Genomic DNA, 26,837 nt, shown 5'->3' with positions numbered 1-26,837 from the left:
TGAAGCATATCTCTGTGGATAAGGGACCATACTGCATGATAAACTCCTTCTACAAAGAAAATATCTGGCCCAGATGACCACTATTAAAAAAAACACAATTTTACAAATACTTCTTCAGAGAATAAAAATGAGGGAATTTTTTTCAATTTGTTTGGTAAGAACACAATCTAATAGCAAAATCTGACAAGGCCAGAGCAATATTTCAACCTGGTTATGCATCATAATTATGTTAGACTTTTTCCAGGAATAAAAATTGGGGTTAACACTTTAAAATCAATCAGTCTAATTCACCACAATTACAGAAATAAAATGAAAACCATACCATTTTCTCAAGAGATATGGAAAAAGCCTTTCAAGAAATTCAGCATCCATTCATGATGAAACTCTTAGCAAAGTAATCCCAGAAGAGAACACCACAAATGCATTGTAGATCGGCAGTCCCAACCTTTTTGGCACCAGGGACCAGTTTCATTATAGACAATTTTCCATTAAAAGAAATGAGGGTGGTTTGTGGATGATTCAAGCACATTACATTTATTGTACACTTTATTTCTATTATTACTCTGCACCATTCATTTCTATTGTTGTTTCATTAGACTATCAGAAGGAGTGAAACTCTTAGATCCTCCAGTGCACAGTTCACAGGAGGGTTCTAGCTCCTATGAGAATCTAATGCAGCCTCTGAACTGATAGAAGGCAGAGTTCAGGTGGAAATGTGAGAGACGGGGAGTGGCTATAACTATTGATGAAGCTTCGTTTCCTCACCCATTGCTCATAATAGGCACAGATTGGTAGGGGATTGAGGACCCCTGTTGTTGAACATAGATGTATTCTGTGACATCATTCTGGATGTTCAAAATATATATTTCACCTTATTCCTTAATTCTCTACTGCCCAGGATAATAAAAAGCTGATTAATAAAGAAATACTAGAAATAAAAGGAAGAGATTCTAATAATGGTGCCATTCAAAAGCCAGTTGCATTTGTTTCCCAGTTCCTGGATGGGGCCTGTTGATATAAAGTACTTCACACCAGAGATCAGAGATGGCTGGATGTACTGGCGGATGCCTGCAGTCCCAGCAATGGGCAGGAGGATTGTTGCCAGTCTCAGGCCAACCTGGGCTACATAGTGAGCCAAGGCCAGCCCGAACTACAGAACGAGACCCTATCTCAAAAAACAGAAACAAAAGAAGAAGAAAAAGTAAAAGCTGGGGTTTCAATCCAGGCAGTCTTTTATAAGGTATAGTTCAGGGGTAGAGCATGTTCCTAAGACACAGAATGTCCAATAGTCAGATTACTTCCACAAAGAGCTGGTCCTTATGGAGCTCATCTCCACAGGTTTCTCAGTCCTTTCCCAGACAGTCTTGGATGAGCCCCCACAAAGTGTCACCACTGGATAGCTCCCTCAACAGGACCTCTCACTGACCAGAGCCCAGAAAGGGCCCAGGAGGATTCCTAAGCCCAGTACTGAAGATCACTGGAATAGCTCAGAGTTAGTATTATAACCTCACTGTACAAACTCTGTTTACCAGTTCCAGGCCTAATGGGAACCAATACTTTGCCCTTGTACTTGGTGCTAGAGAAAAGGAGCCTGAAAATAAGAGCGAAGTCAGTAAAGGCTTTAACAAGTTGCAAATGTGTGCAGCAGTTTCTCCGGCTATAGAACCAAGTTCATACAGTAAGTACTAGATTATCTAGAGAAACAAACCCTTTCTTATGTAAGTCTCAGATAGAGAAAAGCAGAAAAATATTTACTCAACAAAATGTCAGGTTGAAAAAAAAAAGCAAGTTGTTCCTTTTTATAAGCAGTTTCTTTCCTTCTTTTGCCATTTATTCTTCAGCCCACCACACTACCTCTCCCACCTGTCTGGTCAGAGTCCAACACCAGCAGCTGTCCTGATGAGGTGCTAAATGTCCCTTTAGTTAGTTGGAGCTTCTGTCACAGAGCTCAGAACTTTTAGGTTTTACATTCATAAGATAGGAGGTGGAGGGGCTTACAGAGTATCAATAATCTGTGAATGATTTTTCACCCTGCACACAGGGGCCATGAGTCTGAGATTCTGAATGGTAGAGAGGGAACGACCTTTGGCTGAGAAATCAATGATAGTTAATTATTAAAAACTACCATTACTGCCTGTATTCCAACCTTTGTGTCTATATTCCAGTAATAAGAAGGCCCAGATCCATTTGAAAACATTTATATCAGCGAATAGCCAACAGCTCAGTGCACCAGGAGTCCAAGGCTGGAGGTCCTTGTTTCACTTTCAAAGGATGGCTCTTCGTGACCTTTCCATTGTCACTGCCAGATTCTCTTCAGCCCTGGGAAGGTATCCCTCAACCCTGGCTTTGTGGGCTGTGCAACAGATCTCAGGGCAGGCATGCTTGTTTCCCTCAGTCCTTCCTCAAATAGGGTCTCCTTTTGCTGCTTTCTTCCTTCCTAATGATTTTTGAGTACTCACTATGTATCTAAACATTGTTCAGTGCACATGAAGAAATGTACAACCTAATCTCTGGTCTCCAGAAGCATACAATTTCTCTGCACTATTAGTTAACTAAAATTTTGAAGTTTCTGCTTTGACCTTCATTGCATTCAATCCATTCTTCATCACAGTACTCATAGGCATGCAAGGACCTCTCCCTTTTGTCCTAAGAGCTAGAACATCTGACTCAGATTCTTTTTACTCTTTTCCTGATTCACTGTAGCATCATTGGTTATAAATACTGATTCATCCACACATGAATTGTGATGCTAAGGATTTAGAGTACATTGGATGAGTAGGGTGGAAATGAAGATTGGTTTCTTTTCCACACGTCATCGGTCCCAGGAGAGACTTAGACAACCCTGAGCCAGATGTTACTCTTTGACTCATTTCTGGTTTGCATACTTGCCCCCCTCCATTGTGTCATCCATAGGGTTTCTCAGACTCTCCTGTATTCAGTCTGAACTTTATTCAGAGCTCTCACTTTCCCCAGACTATATTGCCTCCTATTTTAAGAAGATCTAAGGAGCCTCAGAGCTCAGGACCCAAATCCCCATACCTTAACCCTCCATTTGTGGCCTAGTATTCTCTGGAGAAAAGATGTCTCTGCTGATCCCTTAACCTTGGGGAAAGGATAAAGAACACCACAAATAATTTCTGCTTCACAGGCCACAGAGTGAAGAGGATGTGGAAATTGCTGGTATTTCATAAAGGAAGTTGTGGAGTCAGTATCATGTTGGGGGGAAAATGCACTCAGTAAGGTGCTGCTTCTAGAAATACCATTCTCTACAATCTTAACCTTAACAGATTAAATTTAATCAAGTGCCCTTTGGTGCTCAAGTTTCAGATCTTACTATTAATAAACCAATGAAGGCTTATGAGTGCCTCACACAAATTTGCATATGATAGGAGCTCAAGGGATTTCTTAAGAAAATAGATATTCCCTAAGTACAACTACATTTGCTTCTTCTTTAATAAAGATTTTTGACATCTAAAATAACCATATCATCATTATAATAATTGTGTGACTAAAATCTTAATGGTTCTTACCTAGGGATTATTGTTTCCTCCTTGTCTCACTACATCTGAGTTCCTTCCACTAACTGTCATAAAAATATATAATTTCAATGAAATTTTGGAGAGTAGTTGCAGTAGATTTCTGGGAAATTTTATTAAACTTTCAAAATACAACAGTACATGAGGATCAAAATGTAAAATAGATAATGTGAAATAAGAAGAAAAGGTCCAAAGGGGAAGGGGAAGGGGAAGGGGAAGTGAGAGGGGTAGGGGGAAAAAAGAAGGGAAAGGAAAAACATTTACAAAAGGAAAAAATGGAAACAAAGTTTTTGTAAATAGGGAGGGTGGAAGCATTGATGGAACGGGGGAAAAACAAAAACCAAGATATGTCATGTAAAGGTATAAAATCCTAATGATTAATGCCATCACATTGTATACCTAAAATGTACAAATAAACTTAATGGAGAAAAAAAGAAAACAATCCAATTCAGCACATGTCAAAATATGCCCATATTATGGACTATTATTGTGCAATAAAAGAAGTGAACAGTTGACACCTAGTTGGATGGATCCACTTCCATTGGATTTATTCTTCAATAGCTAGCATTTTGAGATGGAAGTATACTTGATTTTTGCCTAATGCCTCCAGTCTTATATAAAAATGTAATTCTATGTGTTTTCTCTATACTCTGCTTTAGCAGCATCATACAAATTTTTTTAAGTTTGGTTTTCATTTTTATTCAATTTCAAGTACATGCCAATTTTCCTTGTGATTTCTTCTTTGACCCATGGGTTATTCAATAGTGTGATGTTACTATAGCACTCTGAAAAAAAGAACGAAGAGGATATCAGAAAATGGAAAGACATCCCCTGTTTATGGGTTGGAAGAACCAATATAGTGAAAATGGTAATACTTCCAAAACTGCTATACAGATTCAATGCAGTTCCGATTGAAATTCCAATTGAGACCAGCCGCCAGCTTAGCCACATGGGCAGAGCAGTGGTGGGCTGACGGCCCCTGCGCTATCTGGCTCGCTCCTCCCACTTGCAACCAGGAGACAATGAGGACACCCTGGGCACGCCCACCAGGCGCCAGTGAAGCTGCACAGGCAACTGCAACAGCAGGCCCCGCCCCTGGCCCCCCTCCTCTGGCCTCTTGGCTGTGCAGCTACTTGGTTCCACACTACAGAGGCACAGGGGGACATAAAGGCCATTGTCCTGAGCTGCAGAAGTGAACAGAGAGAGAGCCTCTCTCAGGCTCCCTGAGGAAAACTGAAGCCCACTGGAAAAGTGAAGAGAATCTCTGCAATAAAGACGCACCAGACCACCGTACTTGGTAAGTTAGAGGGATCATCACCTCCCAACAGAACCTGGACTATCTTAAGGGGAAGGGCAGCTGTAACCTGCAGAAACTTGCAGAGTTCAACCCTACAGAAGGAGGACAGGGAGCTCAGCTTAGGACCTGCAGCCAGAAATCTGCCTGGGTCTCACGAGTCTGTGACTGGCTTACTGAGATTCATTGACTTACAACAGCACACTACTGCCCACGTTGCCTATTGTGACAGCAGAGACCTACCCTGAAGGAGGCTCTTCATTTTTATCTTTTATTTGTTATTTTCAAAATTGCCACTATTTTTTTGCTCTTATTTTTAATTTTTTTTCTTCTTTTCTACTCTTTTAAATTTTTTATTTTCCTCTTTTTTCTTTCTTTTCTCTTTTCTTTCTCTCTCTCTCTCTATCTCTCTGCCTCACACCCTTGCTATCCCACATTGTTCTTCATCTCTCCTTTGTGTTCCTGTTCTGGCCCTAATTCATATTTCTTTTTATTTGTCTTTTCTTCTCATTCCTTTTCTTGCATGTGCCCTCTGGCCTCACTGTTAACCTTGCCCTATCCTTTTAGATACCTATTCCTCCCTCCCCAACTCCTTCTTTTTTTTCCCCAACTCCTTCTAACTCCCCATCCCAAAGGGTAAAGTTGCTATATTGAAGAGTTTGTTCACTATAAACACATGTTGAGTTGGTCCTTGATTTTGATTTAATTCACACAGTTAAAGGTGATAGATTAATAATTTTCACAAATTGTCATTTTCTAAGACGTACTTGATGCAATTGTGTTGCTGAATGTATCACTTGGGCTAAGGTGTTGTGATTGATCTAATCAGTTCCCCTTCCTGGTATAATGAAAATGAGACAGCCTCAGAGCCATTAAATACTGAAAATCTAAAGACCAGCTATATCTGGAAGACACTTCTGAGAAGCAATCATTCCATAAGGGTTCTAAATACATCAACAAAGATACTTAGAATAAGCAACTTCAAAGTATCAACCCAGGAACTAAACCAAGGACAGTACCAAAAACAAAAATGAGAAGACATTTAAGCAAGTCACAAACTAAGACTTCCACCCCACAAAAGGCAAATTCTGGGGGAAACAAGGTACAAAAGTCTGATAATCAACCACCTGGACACCCTGAACTGATAGCACAGGAAGTAACAAGACAGATGAATGAGGCTCTAGAAAAATTCAAAGCAGAAATAATCTTCCAGATAACTACAGAGATGGTGAGCAGAGTGAAAGACATGATTAGAGTATCTAGAACAGAAACAGATAAAAAAAATAAATGAGCTCAGAAACATGCTGGAAGCCATGAATACCCAGCATAAGAAAGAAATGGAAACCATGATCGCCCAACGTAAGAAAGAAATGGGATCCATGAAACAGATTCAAACAGATATTCAGGAGATCAAAAACTCTATTGAAAGTATCCACAGCAGATTAAGGGAATATGAAGATAGAATATCAGATATAGAAGACAGGATCACGGTTAGAGACCATGAAAATAGAGATTTCTTAAAAATAGTAAGGGACCATGAGAAATCAATCCAACAACTGCTAGACGATGCAAAGAAGAACAACATAAGATTGCATGGGAGGAAGCACCTGGACTAGCATGTCATTTGTGGTACTTGTTTACAAAATAAATTGAGTTGGATCACTGTTGGTGATGTCGGGAGGCTGCAGTGCAACTTGGGCCAATAAAATGTAATTTAACCGCCCCTCATTTCTGAATATTTGACAAGAAGAAAACTGTTTCATCTGCTTTGATTTTTTTCCTTTTTTTTCTTGTTTCCTAGGTACTAATTTTCATTTTGGAAGGGAGCAGCATTAAGCTTATTTGTATTCAGTAGTGTATCTAACTGTGTGCTCTACCATTTAACAGTTGTATGGCCTTGTTAAAATTATTTCACTTCTGCTGGGTGTGGTGGTGCACACCTGTAATTGCAGCACTCAGGAGGCTGAGGCAGGAGGATTGAGAGTTTGAGGCCAGCCTGGCTGCATAGTGAGACCTATATAAGATGATGGTGAAAATTAAATGCATCAATACTTTTAAAATAATGCAGAGCAGGGAGTGGTGGTAATGGCTGCAGTCTAGCTTTGAGGAAGCTGAGGCAGCCATGCCAAGCCTGGACTATATAAAGCAAGACCCCTCTCCTCACTCTCGCCATCTGACTTTCCCCAGCCCCCCACATAAAGTCTGTCTATCCTGGCTGCGGCTGTGGAGGATGCTTGGATGGAGTGGATGGACAACCTTTCCACTTCTCTGCACTTCCGTTGATTTCTCTTTTCTCTCATGTTTACTGTTATTTTTCTAAGTTGGCTGAGCCTTTGTCCTTCATCACCATTCTTTGTTTTCACTTCTCAGCCTTGTCCCATATCATACTTGCTCTCACCTTCTGAAAATTAGAATCTTTTATGGCTCAGTGGACACTATCAAAAAAGTGAAAAGAGACCTGCTTGATGTTAAAAATGTTGGTAAATCATAGATCTGATCTGTGTCAATTATCCAGAATATAGAAAGAATTCTTAATATTCAACAATGAAAAGACAAAAAAATATAAAATCTTTTTCTCATTAAAATACCTTAGCCCTATTACTGCAAAACAATATGGATTTGTTTCTGTATTTTCTATTCTATTACACTGATTAATGTGTACATTGTTATTCCATAGCCCTGACTGTCTAGATTAATGTAGATTTATGGTAAGACTTGATATTCTACTTTTTCATTCCAGAAAAAAGTTTTTTTTATTATTCCAGGTATTTTCCATTCCCAAGTACATTTTTTTCCCCCAAGTACATTTTAAGTTGGACTTTAATTTCTATTTTTAGAAGCCAGCTGGAATTTTGAATGAAATTGTTTGAATTTGCACAGTAACTTAGGGAGAATTGATATCTTAACAGTACTTATCTTCTGCCCCATGTGCAGAATACATATCTCCATTTATTTATGCCTTCTTTCATTTCTCTCAGCAACATATTATGGTTTTCTCTATAGCAGTCCTCACACATTTGTAAAAGTTACCACTATATTACTATTTTTAAAGAAATTTAATAATATATTAAATTGCTTTAATTTTTATTGTTGCTCATATTTAGAAATACAGTGTATTTGGCCATATGGTCTTGTGTTCTGAAAACTTACTAAATTTACTAGTTCTATTACTATTACTATTTTTTAATGTTTTTCTATGATACACAACCAATTCTTGTGTAAATAAGGGCAATTTATTCTTTTATAATCTTCATGTTTTTTATTTTAACTTCTTGCCTCGTAGCATAGGTTAAAAACAGCAAGACAATGCTAAATGTAAGGGACAACGAAGGCAGCTTTTCTTTACTCTCCTGAGAAATAAGACATTCGCTTTATTAATTACAGTGATACATGGTAACTGAAAATATTTTCTTCTATTTCTAGGCAGCTAAGAGGTTTTTATGAATGAGGACCCAATTATCCCTAATTATTTTTCTGAATCAATTTTGGTTTTGTCTTTTCTGTGCACTTCAGGCTATTTTTTTATTAGTAGTACATGTTCGCAGTACATAATGTGTGCATTCCTTGAGAGGAGTTGATTCATGCACCTAACACATCTTACTTCCTTTTTCATCCTTCCCCTTTCTCTCCTCTCCCTCCCTCCATCTCTTGATCCTCTTTCCATTTGAGAAAGATCTACTTCCTATTATGTCTTTTATTTTGCTCTTATAGTTTTCTCTATGAGAAAAACCATACAATATTTAGACTTGGATGTTTGATTTGTTTCATAACATTATGGTCTCAAGGTCCATCCATTTCCCTACAAATAACTCATGTTTATCCTTCTTTATGGCAGAGTAATAATCCACCATCTGTAAGTACTACATTCTCTTTACCTATTCATCTGTTCATAAACCTAGAGGCTGCTTCAAAGATTTAGCTATTATGAATTATGCTGCTGTAAACATGAGTTTTAATCAAACATATGGCTTTTCTCCTTTATCATTATATAGTAGATTTATTAATTTGTTTTTAATGTTAAACCAATTTCTTATTACTTGGAAAGCCTTACTTCCTTATGGGATATAATTTATTTTATATATTGTCAGATTTTATTGCCAGTATTTTATTAAGAAGTTTTCCATCTTTTTTTTTATAGATATTCATCTTTTGTTTGGGAGGTTTCTTTGTTTTGATTTTTGGGTTTTGTATATGTAAAGACTTTGATTTTAGTGTCAGAAAAATATGTGACCTCATAAAATGAAAGGAGAAGTATTCTCACTTCCTCTGTATTACGGAAATTTGTGACATATTAGCACAAGTTTCTTTTTTAATCTTTGGTAGAATTTACTACTGATACCACTGAGGCCTAGTGCATTCTTGTGAGAAAATTTAATTTTAATTTAAAATTTAGTTAATGGTACATGGCTACTTAGATTTTCTTAAAAGTTAAAATTGATCACTTGCTATTTGCAAAGGATGTATACTCTTTTTTTGTTGTTGTTGTTGTTAAATTCTTTTATTGGTACATTGTAGGTATACAACACAATTACATTTCTCATTGGGAATTGTACCTTTACATGATGCATCTTGGTTCTTATTTCTTCCCCATTCCTAGCCCTCCCTTCACTCCCTCCACCCTTCCTTATTTACAAAGACTTTATTTCCATTTTTTCCATTTCTCATCATTTTGCCTTTCCCTTCTTTCCCTTCCCCTGACCCTCCCACTACCCCTACCCCTTTGGACCTTTTCTTCCTATTTCGCATTATAGATTATTCATTCTAAACATTGGTACATTTTAGGTATACAATATAATGACATTCATTATTGGAAATTTGCACCTTTACATAATCTCTCTTGGTTCTTATTTTTCACCCTTGCCCAGCCCTCCCTTCAACCCCTCAATTCCTCCCTATTTACAAAGATTTTGTTCCTATTTTTCCATTTTCTCATATTAATCCCATTCCCTTCTATCCTTTCCCCTATCCCTCCCACTTCCTTCCCCTTTGCCCCTTTTCTTCCTATTTCACATTACCTATTATACACTTTAGTCCTTATTTACATTTTCAGTTTCTCACACCAGAGAAGCTATTCAGTATTTATACATGTGTGTCCTATTTATTTCACTTAAGAGTAGGATGTATACTCTTTATATAAATGGTTGAATTTATAGGCACAAGTTTTTAATAGTCTTAACTATTTTATCTGTTCCATTTTCCCTTATCCTGCCTTATTTGATTTATGTCCCATGATTCTATCCTGTTATGGTTTAGATATAAAATGTCTCCCCAAAGTCTCATGTGTTAGGAAGGTGATTGGATCTACATTGTAAAGACCCTCTTTAATTGTTTCTTTCTTTCTTTCCTGGTTCATCTAGCTTGAAGTTTATCAAATTTTTAAAATTTGGTTTCACTGCTTTGTGTTCTCATCTTTATTATTTATTTGCATCTATCCAATTTGGCTTTAATTTTTCTTGCTTTTAAGCCTCCTAAAGTGGAAACTTAGATGACTGAATAGGGACCTTTATTCTTTACCAATATAAACATTCAAAGCCTCAAGATTTGCTCTAAGAAATGCATTTACTCCATCATGTGAGTTTCTATAACTCGTTTTTCCATTTTCATTCATTTCAAAATAGGTTCCAATTAACCTTGTAATTTCTTCTTTGATCCATGTGCTATTTAAAACTGTTGCTTAATTTCTAAATTTTTATGGATTTTCCATATACATTTCTTTTACTGACTTCCAATGTATTCTGCAGTATTAGAAAACAGTTTCTGTTGTATTAAACTTTTTAAATATTGATATTGTCTGTCTTGATAGGTGTTTCATTAACACTTGAAAAAAATGTTTATTCTGTTTTTAGATAAAGCTCTAAGTGGTAATCAGATCAAGTTAGTTGAAAATGTAGTTCCAGACTTTCATATTTTTATACATTTTCTGTCTACTTGTTACATAATTTGTAGAAAATTACTGAAATTTCTAACTATAATTATGGATCTGTGTATTCTTTCAACTTTTGTATCATGTATTTAAAAGCTGTTATTAGCTGTGTGTACATTTAGAATGTTGTGTCTTCTTGATGGATTGATTGCTCCCTTTATCATTGTGAAATATCTCTCTGGTGATATTTCTTCAATGAAATCTAGTTCAGCTGGTATTAATGTCACCATTACAGTATTCTTCTATGTAGTGTTTGCACAGTAGATAACATTCCATCATCTTATTTTTCTTTATAATGGAAGTGTGCTTTATGTGGAAGGCGTATAATTTTTGTGCTTTTATTCCAACAATTTCCATTTTAATTAGACTGTGGAAATTACATTTAATGTAATTATTAATATAGCTGGGCTTAATCCATTATTTCACTATTTGCTATATTTGATCTGCCTCGCTCTTGTTCCATTTTCCCCTTATCTTGCACTATTTGGATTGTTTCAAGATTCTATCCTATTATGGTTTAGATGTAAAATGTTCCCCCAAAGGCTCATGTGTTTGGAAGGTGATTAGGTCATAGAAGTGCTACATTTATCAGTGGATTCATCCATTGGAGTTCCATAGCTGAATGTGCTGTTAAGAACTGGGGCCTGGTTGGAGGTGGGTCATCAGGAGCATGATTTCTACAGTTGTATTCTTGTCTCTCTCTGCTTCCTGATCGCCAGGGTTGAACAGCTTTCCTCTGCCTTCCTTTCCACCTTGCTGTTTCTGCCTTGGAGACAGCTGACCATGGACTGAAACTATATGAGCTAAAATTAATCTCTCCATCCCAGCAACAGGAAACAAGTCAAGATATGTTCTATCTCGAATAGTGCCTTACTAGCTATACTTCTTTTGTTCTAATTCGTAGTGGTTTCTCAAGGATTTACACTATTCATCCTTAAATCATGAGAATATATCTTCAGAAAGCATTATGCCACCTCACAGTCAAGGTAAGAGTACTACAGTATGCTGCCACTGCCTCATCTTATCCATAGTGATGCCCTTCTATTTTATTTCACTTCTATGTAGTTTAGACTCCTCTACATAACTTTTTTTAAATTAAAATTAAGTATATATTATATTTACATATTTACTATTTCTAACTTCATTTCTTTGTATCCATCCACATTTCTATTTGGAATATTGTCCTTATGTTTGAAGAAATTTTAACATTTATTGTGGTACAGGTGTATTAGAAATAAATTCTTAGATTTCATTTTAAAAAGTTATTTACTTAGCCTCATATCCAAGTCGTACTTGTTCTAAATGTAAAATTTGAACTGCATGGATATGATCTTTTAGGGACTTTAAAGATAGTGTTCCATTGTCTCTTGACTTGATTTTTTTCATTTTGTTTATTAGTACATGTTTTCAGGGACATGATTATATTCCTTGTGAGGAGTTGGTACATGTACAGAACACATCTCAATTCTTTTTTGCATTCCTTTTCCCTCCTTTCCCTCCCAATCTCTTGATCCCCTTCCCAATTCAAAAATATTGAATTTATTTCCTTATTTTCCTTATTTTCTTTATTTCCTATTACCTTATTTTCTATTATCTATCTTCTATTTTGCTCTTTATTTATATTTATATTTGGGGTTTCTTATATAAGAGAAATCATGTGTTAAGCTTGTGTGTCTGATTTATTTCACTTAATATTATAGTCTCAAGAGGCATCCATTTTCCCTTAAATGATGCAAGTTTTTCCTTCTTTATGGCAGATTAATAGTGCACTGTGTATACATACCACATTTTCTTTATCCACTCATCTTTTGATGGACATATAGGTCATTTCCAAGATCTATCTATTATGAACTCTGCTGCTATAAACATGAATATGCATTTTTTTTGTAATATGAGATCTTTAAGAAAGATACCTAGAGGGGAAATTTCTGGGTCAAACTGAATTTCTAGTTTTAATTTAAGGTGTCTCTATACTCATATATATATGAGTATACATATGAATATATATAATATATATATACTAATTTCATCTGACTGCTTTTTATATTCCTGTGTAAATTGTATGTCATTTTCTCTGGTAGTTTTTAAGAGTTTTCTCTTTATCACTGGACTTATCAATTGACTTTGATCTTTTTGTGGTGTGAAGTGAGTGTGTGAAGTTATTTTTCTTGTGCTTCATTGAACTTCTTGTTTTGTGGATATTATGGTGTGGATAGTTTGAGTGTGTCCCCCAAAGTTTCATGTTCCAGAAGCTTGGTCCCTGGGGTGGCAATGTCAAGAAGTAGAACTTTTTTTTTTTTTTGGTGCCAGGGATTGAACTCAGGACCTTGCACTTGTGAGGCAGCCAGCAGTACTACTGAGCTAAATTCCCGGCCCAAGAAGTAGAACTTTTAAGAGCTGAGGAGAGGGTAATTACATCATGGGAGCACTGCCCTTGGAAGGGATAAATGCAGATATCATGGGATCAGATTCATTATCACAATAATGTTATTTTTTTAAAGTGAGTTTTTCCTTTCCTAGTCTCTTGCTTCATATCTTACCATGTGATTTCTCATATGTGTTCCTACCATGATTCCACCCACCATGGTGTAATGCCATCTGCCATGGGGATTTCAGGTGAATGAAATAGATCCTGCCACTATGCTCTTTCACATCTAGAACTAGGAGCTAAATAAACCTCTTTTCTTTACAAAATTCCCCAGTTATATTTTGTTATTACAAAACAGATTATATAGTAGGTTTATCACTTTTATCAAATTTTAAAATCATATTATCATTATTTACCCATATATTTTTACTGTAACAGTCCCTTTCTATTCTTTTTTTCCTGAGATTCCAATTTCATATTAGTTTGCTCATTTTTTTCCACAGGTAGCTGAAGCTTCCAATCTCTTATTTCTGTCTGCTTCTTTTGGAAAAGTTCTAATGGTATGTCTTCAAGTTCAGCAATCATTTCTTCTGCAGTTCCTAACCTGCTTTTAATCTTATCCAGGGAAATTTTTATTACAAATATTTTCTTTTATACCTAGAAATTATACGTGGTTATTTTATGTCTTCCATTCCCCTCCAAATTGCATTCATGTTTTTTTAATCTTTGAACATATTTATAACATATGTAATGGTTTTAACATCCTTGTCTGCTAACTTCATCATCTCTTTATTTCCATCTCCTTTTGACTATTTTTCTAACTATAGGTGACATTTTCCTGCTCCTACATCTATGTAGCAGTTTTATAATGAATGATAGAGATGTTAAAGTTTACATGTGAAAAAAATTTTATGACTTTAAAGAATACTGAGCTTTGTTCCATGATATATTCGGGTTACTAGTGAATATGTTTGACTCTACTAATCTCTTTTTCTGCTGTTTTTTGTTTTGCTCTGTGTTTTGAGACAGGGTCTCACTATGTATTTCAGGCTGGCCTTGAAATCACTATGGAGACCAGGCTGGTCTTGAATTTGAAGCAATCCTCCTGCCTCCGCTGCCCAACTGCTGGGATTACAGGCATGCATCACCATACCTGGCTGTTGACCTCTTTTTCTAAGTTTCACATGGCACCTTTCATCAGCCTTTATTTAGAACTGGAATAGCCTTTCTCCCAAGGTATGCCTTTACTGAAATTTCATTTGAGAGTTGAAGACTCAGCTAAGCTTCTGTACTGTAATTGGAAAGACATCTATGTCTCATAACCAAGTGCAAACTTTAGAATCTATGTAGCCTATTTCTCCCCATTATTATTCTCTGCCAGCCTTTTAGTGTCTGGTCCAATGTATGTATAGGTTGATGTTATGGTTTGTGTCCATATGTCCCCCTAAAGTCTCATGTGATCATAGGTAGGGCTTTTTCAGCGGTGGCTGGATCTAGAATGTGTAATGGTAAGATTAAGAGTGTGAGTGCTACACTCACCCTAGGGTGGGTACCCTGCATAAAATATAAGGGACAGAAAGAGGGCTAGTGTGCTCTCACTTGCCTGCTTGCCATGGACTATTTCTCTTTTGCCATGCCAGCTATAGACAGAAACTTCTTCGAACTGTAACCCTAATAAACCTTTCTTTGAGTGTTGGTATTTTCTCTCAGCAACAAGGAAGTGACTAAGACAGTTGATTCATACTAAAAGTTCCCTTTTAAAAAGATGAATTAAGTAATAGTTATTCTTTCCTGACTTGGAGCAGCAGCACATAATTGACTTGATTTTGCACCTTTCCTTATGTACCATCACTATTTCCCTTTCATTTCTGGGTCTAAAATAAATGGAGCTGGGCCTTTGACTGCATAATGTTAAGCTTTTACAGCACTGAGCACTGCAGAGACATTATGGATGGAAGAATTTCTCTTCCCATCTCAGGGCAATCCACGTGGCATGTTTCTTTAGCATCAACTAACTTCACCAATACCAAATTCCTGCAGCATGGTGACTTCACCAGCATCTGGCTTCTGCAGTGCATGGCAATGTCTAGCACAGGTTTCCTTCAGTGCCTCTCTTTGCAAAGAGAAGCACCTCCAGAAGATACCTTCCTCTGGATAGCTTTCCCTACCATACTAGAAGGTAGATCTTTGGCAAACCCCAGAATGTGGATATCCAACAAGTTCTCCAAGAATGACACATTACCACACTTCTGACACATGGTATGTTGGTGCTGTGCCCTGTTTCATAGGTCTGACCAACCTTAGTAAAAAATGAGTTGCCTCTTCCTTGTGTATTTGTCAGGTTTTTAACATTCTTCTTTATTAGGTATTCCTGAATGTACATGTGTAGGGAACAGAGAAAGGGGACATTACTAGATCCTCTGCAGTAAGTCCTAGTCTCCTGCATGCCATGACAGCACAGGGCAAATTATTCAATATATAGACAGAAAAGATAGAAAAATTAGACTTAGAGAAGAAGCTGAGCTTTGGGCCTGATCAGTGCTGCTCTGGGCAGCAAAGATGAAAGACCCTGAGCTTCTTACACCTTTCTTCAGTACCTGAGAAGTAACAAATGTGTAGCAGATGTCTCAGAGGGCAGCAGCAGTGAAAATCCTAGAACAATGATTAACTATGCAGATGAAGATTTTGATCCCCCCAGGATGTCTTCAGCTGGTGTAATCTTTCTCTGGAGCATCACAACATCACTGGACCATTGAGGTTTTAGCTGTGACCAGAGGTGAAAATGGAGCTATGTCTCCACATGTCATAGCTGGCTTGTAGGCAGGAGAACTAGGCCTAATCATAATTTTAATTGTGAAATAATTTTTCCCCAAAATTATGTAGAATTGCTCCCAACATACATGTAATATTTCTGAATCAAGGCAGATTTTTTATTCATAATCAATAGCCAGAATAACACTGCAGCATCTCCAAGCCTGATAACCTACAAAATAACATGATAAAGGCCAGCTGGAGAAAATATCTCACACAAGTGGCAGAATCATTCTGTATGCAAGGGTTTAACAAATAGAAATATCTTCATTTTATAAAGAGAAAAGAAATTATTCTTCTCCCCTCTTTTTTGAAGGTTTCTCTTTGGAACAGGATGGAAAAAATTCTTAGACTATGCAAATAAATTTCTCTAGGGGAAAGATAAATTCAGTGTGTGTGGCTTTTTATAAATGAGATATTTCTTTGTGGCCCAAGGCTTCTCCCCTCTTAAAATACAAAACATAGGGAGATAATGCTCTAACATAGATGCTGCTTAAAAATCTAAAGATCTGGCTCTTGAGGAGACAAAAGACAGTTTAGTGCATAAAAGCAATTAGTTCCACCATTGGGTGGAAAATGGCTATAGGTCTAACCTTCAATATGTGTAAAAAAGTAAAAATATTTCTAGGGAAAATAAAAGTAAATATTCTAGTCTTAGTGTATACATTTCCATGGCTCAGGAGACTGAGACTTTTATAAGAATACTAAAAATCCCATGGATAATTTGTTTTTCCACACTTCTTAATCTTTTTTTTTTTTTTACTTCTTAATCTTAGTCCTAGGGATAGTGACTTTTTCTTATATATCCTAAGTCTACATTTTTTAGTATGATCTTCACAAATTGCTATCAAATATTCCATTACTTCAATCCCTTCTTCTAGTTAATAATTCACTATATTAAATTATATTCTAATTATGGTGCAGCTTTTATCTCCTAACTGGGCCCTGACTGACACAGAATTTGAATTTATTCTCTCATTCACACATTCCTTCCAATACATCTAAAGTGCTTATTACTTTCCACTCAACTGATCTACTTTGCACAATTTCCTCAAGACAACTGATAAGTGTGATGTTTTACAAAATGTTAGGACAAGTGAGAGTTTTGTGATCTATGTTATGTCAGAGAGCAACAGATATATCACATACTAAAGTGAGACTGAAAGTATATTATTAACCCTGCCAGGTAGAAGCATCTGCTTCTGATTATCCTTAAAATTAGTACAGAGGAGAAATAGTCACTCAAGGCAATAGCTACTTACCAAGTGTCAAATGCTATGTTCATTTGCTTCTATAGAGACACTACATGAAGACCTCAATTCCAATTAGTTTTATGAGATGATTAAGTGTACAGTAATTCAAAGTTTTTATTCAATTCACATATGATTTATTCACAGGTCAACTGTAAGAATTAAGGAGGCACATGATGGGTATAATCCTTCTTTCAAGTCTTTCATGGTAGCCAGACATGGTAGCACACACCTGTAATCCCAGCACTCTCAAGTCTTTTATGGCGCCATTAATCTCCATATTTCTCACAGTAATGCAGTATTCCTTCTTGTTTACAATCTTGGTAAGAGGAAAAGCTCCAGGGGCTTTCACTCAGTAGCTCTTATCATAATTGTCCTCTTCCTATGGGTCAGGGCATCACTTTGAATATTGTGCCAATTGCTGTGCATATCTATTCTAATTATACATTCAAGAACTGGGGGAATACCCACAAAGTGGGTCCTTGAAGTGAATTACCAGAGAGTATGTTAAACATGAGCTAACACTGCATGTATCACCAGACTTGATTCAACTAGTGGGGTATCACAATCTCTCAACTGGTCTCTAGGCCTAAAATTCAGATTTAAAACCTCTGAACTGAAAGGGAGATCAAGTCTTCTTGAGGAAGTACCCTACATCACTGATGCAAATTTCATCAAAACTTCCCCTAGGGCCGTGGACTTAGCTCAGTTGTTATGCTCCCTGCCTTGCAAGCGCAAGGATCCGAGTTCAATGGCTGGTACCGAGAAAAAAAAAAACTTCCCCTAAAGGGACTGTAAGCCATATTCTAAAGTGACTGATTGAGAAATGCATACTGTATACATGCCAGTCATACTTTCTTTTCATTTTTGCCTATAGATCAACATATGCATTCATAATGAATCACATGCTTTTTTAATGTTAAAGTTGTACCATTTCTTTATGCATTTGCAAAATGTCTTATACCAATGTATTTATATTTACCTCTTTGTGCTACAGTGGTCATATGTATGACATCCACATACATTCTAAATCTTAAAAAAGCATGCCATATTTTTCTTCACACAATAATATATTTTTCAAAAATTTAAAGAAAAAGGATACTCACATATATCCACATATTTACCAGTGCTCTTCATTTATTCCTTAAATCTAAAGATTATATCTGGCATGACATTCCTTCGATTTAAAAAAACTTCCTTTTGCATTTCTGATAGTACATAAACTCTCAATTTTCACTTATCTGAAAATACATTTATTTCATTTTCATTTTTAATGGTATTTTGCTGGATATAGGAATCTGATGACTCTAAAATTGTCATTTAATTTGCTTTGGCCTCTATTGTTTCTGATTAGAAAATCAAGTAAAATATTATCATTCTCTGATATACTGACTGTCAAGATCTTTTTATCTTTGCTTTTTTTATCTTTGCTTTTAAAAATTTAAATCTGATGTACATATATTTGATGTTCTTATTAATCCTATTTGGGGTTCATTGAAATTCTTGGATCAGTAAGCTTGTATTTTTCAGTGATTTGGGAAATTTTTGGCCAATGTGTCTATTTCTGTGACACATTCTATTCTATTTGAAGTGTTGAGTACATGTATTTCTTGTTGGCTGTACAAGTCATTGAAACTCTGTTCATTTTTTAGTTTATTTTTCCTCTACTCTTCAGATTCAACAATATTTTTTGTTCCATCTTCAAGTTTGTTGATTATTTGTTCTACCAAATCCAATCTCTAATTAAGCAAATTTGTAAATTTTTCATTTCAAGTATTTTAATTTTCAGGTCTTAGATCTATTGGCTGATATTCTACATTTATTGATTTGTTATAAGCATATTTTTCCATAAAACCTTTTACCTATATATACAAGTTTCTTTAAAGTTCTTGATTACTGATTTGACTCACCTAAGGGTTAACTTATATATTCTGTTTTTCTCTTGGCTATGGGTCATAATTTTTTATTTGTTTTTATGTTGGGCATTTTTAAATTGTATGCTTAATATTGTGGATAAATTAAAAGGATTTTGGATTCACTAACCTTGATGCACCTGTATCTCTGAGTAGGTGTGAAGTCAGGAAGCCTCACTAGGATACAGTGCACAGACACACCACTCTCATTCACTTTGACCTTCTCCTATCTATATATACAAGGTTGAAATTCACCAAATGAGTTACATCATTCTCTTTTCTGGGGTTCTACAATATTCTATGTGTGGCACTAACCACACTATATGAAAATAGGCTGCAAGTAGATTGTTAACTCCTCAAATCAAGGCTCAAGTCTTATTTGTCTCTCCACTTTTAGTGCCTAATCCCTTAAATACCCTTAGAACAGACATGAATGTTAATATTTGTTGAAATAGTGAACTAAATAATTAAAAGGATCAGAGGTCACACAATGCTAACATGGAGTTCATGAAATACTGGAACATGTGGATTATTAAAGAAGCAAAGATTCTATTATAAATTCAGTTCCAACTATATGTATTAAGTGTCCATGACAAGGATTTAAAGAATATGTTCATGATCATCAATACTTTTGTATAAAGGCAGGAAGGAACTATGACATTTCAGAAAGAGCCTACAGTGGTGATTGAAATGAATCTTTAGGATCTGAAAAATAAAGTTTACTTATTCATCATAGTTTATTTCCTATAAGAATAAAATGTGTATGTTTGGACATATGAATAAAGTAATAAAAAGCATGGACTTTAGGATGAACAGATTCTTAACTGAGTCTTGCTTCTGTGTTAGTTCAACTTCCATCTCCAATGATCTATGTAACTTTGGGAAAGTCATTTAAACTACCCACCTGTAGTGGAATTTTTGAAAAATAGAAACTTGCTGTACAGAGGTCCTATAAAAATCAAATAAGGTCATGAATGTTAAAGGCCTTTGTGAACTACAAAGAATTATAGAAATGTCAGGAATACTAATTAAGTGAAATAATGCAAATAAAATACTTATTACCATAATGCCTATTGTCTTAGTTACTTTAATTACTTTAGTTTACTTAATTACTTGCCCTGGGACAGGCACCCACAACTTAAAAGAAGAGAAGAGCATTTTGGCTTAGGATTTCAGTTCATAGTCATCTGATTCCAAAGAAGAAACAACATGGTGGGAAGGCCTGGAAGGAGAACTGCTCATCTCATGGCAGCCAGGAAGCAGAGAGACAAGGGAGGAGCCAGGGTCAAGAATACACTCTTATAGGCCATTCCCCTAGTGACCCACTTCCAACTAAGTTCCATTTCCTAACAGCTAATTAAGCTATGAACTCATCGGTGGAATAATATTTATGGGACATAGTCTAAATCTCGACAAGAGCTGTTATATCTAAAACTTTCAAATGTCAGCTCCATCCCCCATAGAAACATACCCACGCATGCATGCACACACATGCATGCACACACACACACATGTACACACATACACATGTACATACCTCAGTAATAGAAACAAAACTCACATGGGTTTTGTGCCCTTTAAAGAATGTTTTTTTCCACTGAAATACCTAGGAATCATCCTAATGAAAGAAATCAAAGACCTCTTCTCTGAAAACTATGGCACTCTGAAAAGAGAGATTGAAGATGATATCAGAAAATGGACAGACAGCCCCTGCTCCTGGGTAGGAAGGATTAATATAGTGAAAATGGCCATACTTCCAAAACTGCTGTACAGATTTAATGCAATTCCAATTGAGATCCCAGCAGCATACTTCATGGACCTTGAGAAAACAATCCAAAAATTCAGTAGGAACAAGAAGATTCCCAGAATAGCAAAAGCAATTCTAGGTAACAGAGACATGGCAGGGGGTATCACAATCCCCAACCTGCAACTCTACTACAAAGCTACTGTGATAAAACAGCATGGTATTGGCAAAGAAACAGACTGGAGGACCAGTGGAACAGATTAGAAGATGCAGAAACAACGCCAGACACACTCAGCCATCTCATCTTCGATAAAGGAGCCAAACACCCTCACTGGAGGAAAGATAGCCTTTTTAGTAAATGGTGCTGGAAAAATTGGGCTTCAACTTGCCAAAGATTAAAACTAGACGTGTATCTTTCACCATGCACTAAACTCAAATCAAAATGGATTAAAGATCTAAATATTAAAATAGAAACTCTGAACCAGTTGGAACAGAGGTTAGATAGAACCCCTGAAGACATAGGTGTAGGGAAAGATTTTATGAACAAAACCTCAGTTGCCCGTGAACTAGCACAAACAATCAACAAATGGGATCTCTTCTTATTAAAAGGCTTCTGCACAGCAAGAGAAACCACCAGCAGTGTGAAGAGACAACCCACAATGTGGGAAAAAATCTTCACCTGCTCTTCCTCAGACAAAGGTCTACTATCTCGAATCTATAAAGAATTTTAAAAGATCAGACCTCCCAAATTTAAAGACCCAATCTGAAAATGGGCATCTGAAATGAACAGACATTTCTCAGACAAAGAAGTAGAAATAGCAAATAAATACATGAAAAAATGTTCAACATCATTGGTCATTCGAGAGATGCAAATGAAAACAATGCTGAGATTCCACTTCACTCCAGAAAGAATGGCTGCTATCATGAAATCAACCAATAACAAATGCTGGTGGGGCTGTGGGGAAAGAGGAACCCTGGTCCACTGCTAGTGGGAGTGTAGACTGGTGCAACCACTGTGGAAATCAGTATGGAGGTACCTCAAAGAACTAGGACGGGAAGTCCCATTTGACTCCGCTATTCCACTGCTGGGGATCTTCCCCAAAGAATTAAAAGAATCATACCACAGTGATATATGTGCGTCCATGTTCATAGCAGCACAGTTTGTGATAGCTAAAACTTGGAAAAAGCCCAAACGCCCATCAACTGGAGACTGGATAAAGAAAATGTGGCTTTTTTTATAAAGTGGAGTACTATTCAGCCATAAAAAAATGAAAAATTAGAGACATTTATAGCTAAGTGGATGCACATTGAGGCAATACTCTTAAGTGAAATAAATAGGACACACATGAATAAATACCGAATAGTTTCTCTGGTGTGAGAAACTGAAAGTGTAAATAAGGACTAAATGTATAATAGGTAATGTGAAATAGGAAGAAAAGGGGCAAAGGGGAAGGAAGTGGGAGGGCTGGGGGAAAGGATAGAAGGGAATGGGATTAATATGAGAAAATGGAAAAATAGGAACAAAATCTTTGTAAATAGGGAGGAATGGAGGGGTTGAAGCGAGGGCTGGGCAAGGGTGAAAAATAAGAACCTAGAGAGACTATGTAAAGGTGCAAATTTCCAATGATGAATGTCATTATATTGTATACCTAAAATGTACCAATGATTAGAATGAATAATCAATAATTTAAAATAGGAAGAAAAGGTGCAAAGGGGTAGGGGTAGTGGGAGGGGCAGGGGAAAGGAAAGAAGGGAAAGGAAAAATGCTGAAAAATGGAAAAAATGGAAAAAATGGAAATAAAGTCTTTGTAAATAGGGAAGGGTGGAGGGCGTGAAGGGAGGGCTAGGAATGGGGAAAAAATAAGAACCAAGATGCATTATGTAAAGGTACAATTCCCAATGAGAAATGTACTTGTGTTGTATACCTACAATGTACCAATAAAAGAATTTAATATATATATATATTTGTCCATAAAATTTCATAAATTCCAAAAAAAAAGAATGTTTTTTTCAAATTAAACTCTCTGTGCCACCTACAATCTATATATATTTGGCTTAATCTTTATCTCTCCTGCCCACTTTCTTCCTTTCTTCCATGAGAAACATTTGTGCCCATTCATAAAATATTTTGCTCTACTTATTGTTGGGAGTGCTGCAGCTATATTTTCTTTTAATCTATCACTGGCTACAATCGGGGAATGTGAAAAAGCATCAAGTAAACTTGCTTTTCTCCAGAGAAGATACAAAGTCAGCACTGTGAAAATCACATTACAGAATTAAAATCCATAAAAGTCTTTTTGAATATTTTTCCTAAAAGATAAATTTTGAAATGTCTTGACTGTTAATTTCTTATGTCAAACTCTCAAACAATCATTTTTATGCTTGTCAAATTTATTGTCCCTGGTTATGGCTAAAACATATTAATTTAGTGCTAATCCAGTTTCCTTTAAAAGAAGGGCTTTTCCTCATGTTATTTTAAGTGACTAGTTATTGTAAATTTATGATAAATAGTCAACTGAGTTTATGGAGCAAGTAAGAAATGCTTACAGGCAATTCTACAGTATATGAGAGGGGATACCTTAAAGTATACTCCCAGAATATTTATTTCTTTTTGGGGGGATGGGGGTAACGGGGATCGAACTCGGGACCTTGCGCTTGTGAGGCAGGAGGCAGAACCACTGAGCTAAATCCCCGCCCTAGAATTGTTATTTCTGCTCTTGTTTATCTGTTAGTTGACTTTAGGTGAGGACAGTCTATGAGGCATACAGAGGTAATATAACAGGATGTATTGATCAAAACTATAATGGCTTTACAATATTTGTACCTAACAAATGTTCATACATTTATCCAAAGGTATGGTAAGCCCTAAGTTTTTGACAGGTTAACATTCGACATGGTAATAGGCATATAGAGATGAATAAAGCAGCTGCCCTCCTGGCATTGATGCCTTTTTCAGGCTTCTATGTCTCTCTGCTCAGGCTCTTCCCATCCCCTCGCTTACCCCCTCTCACCTGACCCATACATCAGTTGATCCAATGTCATACAAAGTTAATTAAATGCCACATCTCTATGAATTCTTTTCTGACCTTCTAAATAGATTTGTTCTTTTTTTGTTTTTTTAACAACACCCCTGACCCCAAACAACAATCCTATACATGTAGCTGTAGCAAATCTTTTGTACTTCTTATTTTGTCTGCCTCCTCCATTGAATAATGAATAACAATGAAACAGAGTGTCTGCATTGCTCATTATTGTAACCACAGAGCTAGTTATTTGCTTGACATATTGTGCTTGAGAAATGTACATAGGCTGAATAAATTATATTATGGGCAATTTCTGATACACAAAAGAGCTGAACAAAATATGTACTGAATGAATAGAGGTATTTGTAATGTACAAGAGATAAAAGAACATTAATAGAGTGAGATATTGGGGGATGATGATGATAACAAAAACAATGAAGATAGTGAAAATAGCCCCCACACTAGCCATAATATAGGTATCATGAATAGCATATTAGGGGCCAGCAATAAAATAATTCACTGTTCCCAAGTCATCCTACTGGACATGCAATCACTTGGGCAGGCCCACTCTTATACTATTTGTACTCCAGCAGCCTCTTCCAGTGAGGCTAAAGCCAGGCAAATGTGCAAACAACAAACACAAGAGTGGCATTTGCTCTTCCGAGATGTCTTGGAGGGAAGGGCAGGAATGGTGTTTAAAGACTTAGTGGCTTGGGAAAAGAGATGCGAAACTCTCAATAAAGACCATGTTTGCCTTTTGGTACCTCAAGTTCCCAAAAGAAAAACCACCCACATCTTCCCATGTTCTCCAGCTTTGTAGAAAAAAAAAAAAGCAGTGCCTATTCAGGCAAAGAAGAACAAAGTCTAAGGATGATATTTTAAGAGAGTCCATGGAAATGTGAAAGCAAGTTGCCTATAAAGGAGAAAAAAATGGACTGCGTCTCATATTTCTGCTTGGATTTGAGAAAAGAGACACATATCAGAGTAAAGTCTTTAAGAATATAATGGGAGAAGCACATTCAAGCTTATACTCAAAACTTAGTAAATAATTTCAAAGGGTTTAAAAGTGCTCTGATGTTCACCCAAATACCCAAGGTACCTATGAACCTCAGGCTGATACATGTCTTCTAGACAGATATCAGGAGCCAGTAATCAGAGTCACACTGATGTCAGATATTATGTCACTCAACTAGCACAGCTGCTACAAGGGAACACTTGAAGAAGACTCTAAACCTCCAGCTTTTGACCTCTTCCCATAAGGATAGGAAGAATAGAAAAATAATCACAGTGCTCTACACGGTAGGAACTGACTTGAGGATAGAAAAACCATGGGTGCCATGGATTGTGAAGACAGTTTTACCTATACCTCAGTCTCTTAGAAAATGTCTTCTAGCTCTCAGTACAGATAAACTCCAGTGGAAATATCCACAAAACAAAATATTCCCATAATCTTTCCCATAGAGGATACAAAATAATATATTACGGTCAAGCTTATATTAATATAAGTAAGTACTTGGAGGAGCATGAAGTTTGCACTATTTATTGCAAGAAGAAATTTAATGGCATTTAACTTATACTCCAGAGTTAGCACAACCAATACTTAAGCAACAACTTCAATGCCACTATATATACTATATAAAAATTATGAATCATAAAAGCTTCTACAGGTTGAAAAGAAAAGACTCTTCATGAAAAGTGTATCTAGATTAAAATGTAGTTACAGAGAAAATCCACCAATATGTTCTTTCCCTGCCTAGCCTCTAGGGAACAATGGAGATTTTTGGCTTGATTGTACAGAAGAAAGAAATACACGTAGAAAATGATACTACTTAAGGAGCTATTATGGCAAGATAATAAAAGAAGAGAATTTTTGTAAAGTTTTTCACTTTTCAATCAATAAGAATTAAGGAAATCCTTTCTAAAATAACTATCACAAGAAATATGATTTGAGTCCTGAAAATGAAAGCCTTCTCTTTTATAAACAAAGATGGAAATAAAAGCTGTTATTTCTGCAGCTAATTTTCCTAAAACCTCTGCCACCTGTATTCCAATTGTCTCCATTCCACATCCCTTTGCCAGACTAGGTCAAGGATTTGACTGTCAGAGAGTTCAGGCAAAGTGGGGCTAAAACAAGTTTTCAAAACCAAAATCTTCTGGCACAAAAACAAGTAGGCATAATGCAGCTTGGAATGAATCTTGCACATGGCAACAAAAAAAAAGCTAGAATAGAAACTGCATTCTGTTCTTGCTAGAATGTGAAAAAGAAAAGCTCTCATATATTGCTCTCAATGATGTTACATTTGTTTAATGTATGTATTATGGTCAGTTTGTGTGTGAGTAGACACATATTATACTCAACTAAAGGTCTCCTGACAAAACAATTCAATCATTCCATTAAGATACATTTCTACCCATAGCTCTGCACAGGGCATCTTTGACCTCCTTGTCCCTCAGACTGTAAACAACAGGGTTCAGCAGAGGGGTGATGATGGTGCAGGTTACAGAAAAAAGAAAGTCTTTTTCTACTGAGCTTTCTGACTTAGGCTTCAGGTAGGTGATGGGGGTGCAGCCACAGTGAACAATGACCACAGTGAGGTGGGAGGCATAGGTGGCAAAGGCCTTCATCTGCCCCTCAGTGGAGGCAATTTTAAGGATGGAAGAGATGATGAAGACATAAGAGATCCAGATCAGGCCTATAGGCACAAGAATTAAAAATGAACTTACACCATAATTGATTATCTCAGTGACAGTTGTATCAACACAAGGGAGCTTCATGACTGGATAAATGTCACAGAAGAAGTGGTCCACCACATTGTCACAGAAAGGCAAAATGAACATGGATGTCACATGGAGAACTGCCATAACCAGACAAATGCCAAAGGACCCACACACTCAGCTAGCACAGATTCTATTGTTCATGATGACTGTACACCTCAGGGGCTTGCAGATTGTTACATAGCAGCCATAGCCCATCG

General features: G+C 36.4%; 2 protein-coding genes across 13 annotated transcripts in view; both read right to left on the bottom strand.

Moving 5' to 3' along the window:
• Positions 1-26,837, bottom strand: part of LOC101704620 (olfactory receptor 10J3-like) — a 475,677-nt gene that overhangs the window by 171,462 nt on the left and 277,378 nt on the right. For 9 of the 12 annotated variants that reach the window (XM_087190973.1, XM_087190976.1, XM_087190975.1 and 6 more), the window contains exon 1: positions 1,864-21,356. The exons of the other annotated variants lie outside the window; for them this stretch is intronic. The gene's annotated coding sequence lies outside the window, so the exon portion shown is untranslated. Of the gene's footprint in view, positions 1-1,863; positions 21,357-26,837 lie in introns of those variants that run through there. 12 annotated transcript variants of the gene reach the window in all.
• Positions 21,703-26,837, bottom strand: part of LOC106010595 (olfactory receptor 10J5) — a 33,148-nt gene continuing 28,013 nt past the window's right edge. Inside the window, 1 exon segment of the mRNA XM_087190985.1 lies at positions 21,703-26,836. Coding sequence (XP_087047111.1) covers positions 26,257-26,836 — 580 coding nt within the window. The 3' untranslated portion in view covers positions 21,703-26,256.

The sequence above is a fragment of the Heterocephalus glaber genome, unplaced genomic scaffold, assembly GCF_053883595.1.
Source record: "Heterocephalus glaber isolate CG9 unplaced genomic scaffold, H.glaber_assembly_v1.0 deba00001561, whole genome shotgun sequence".
Taxonomy (NCBI): domain Eukaryota; kingdom Metazoa; phylum Chordata; class Mammalia; order Rodentia; family Bathyergidae; genus Heterocephalus; species Heterocephalus glaber.
The sequence above is the reverse complement of the archived record's forward strand: the minus strand, read 5'-3'. Positions and strand labels throughout refer to the sequence as shown.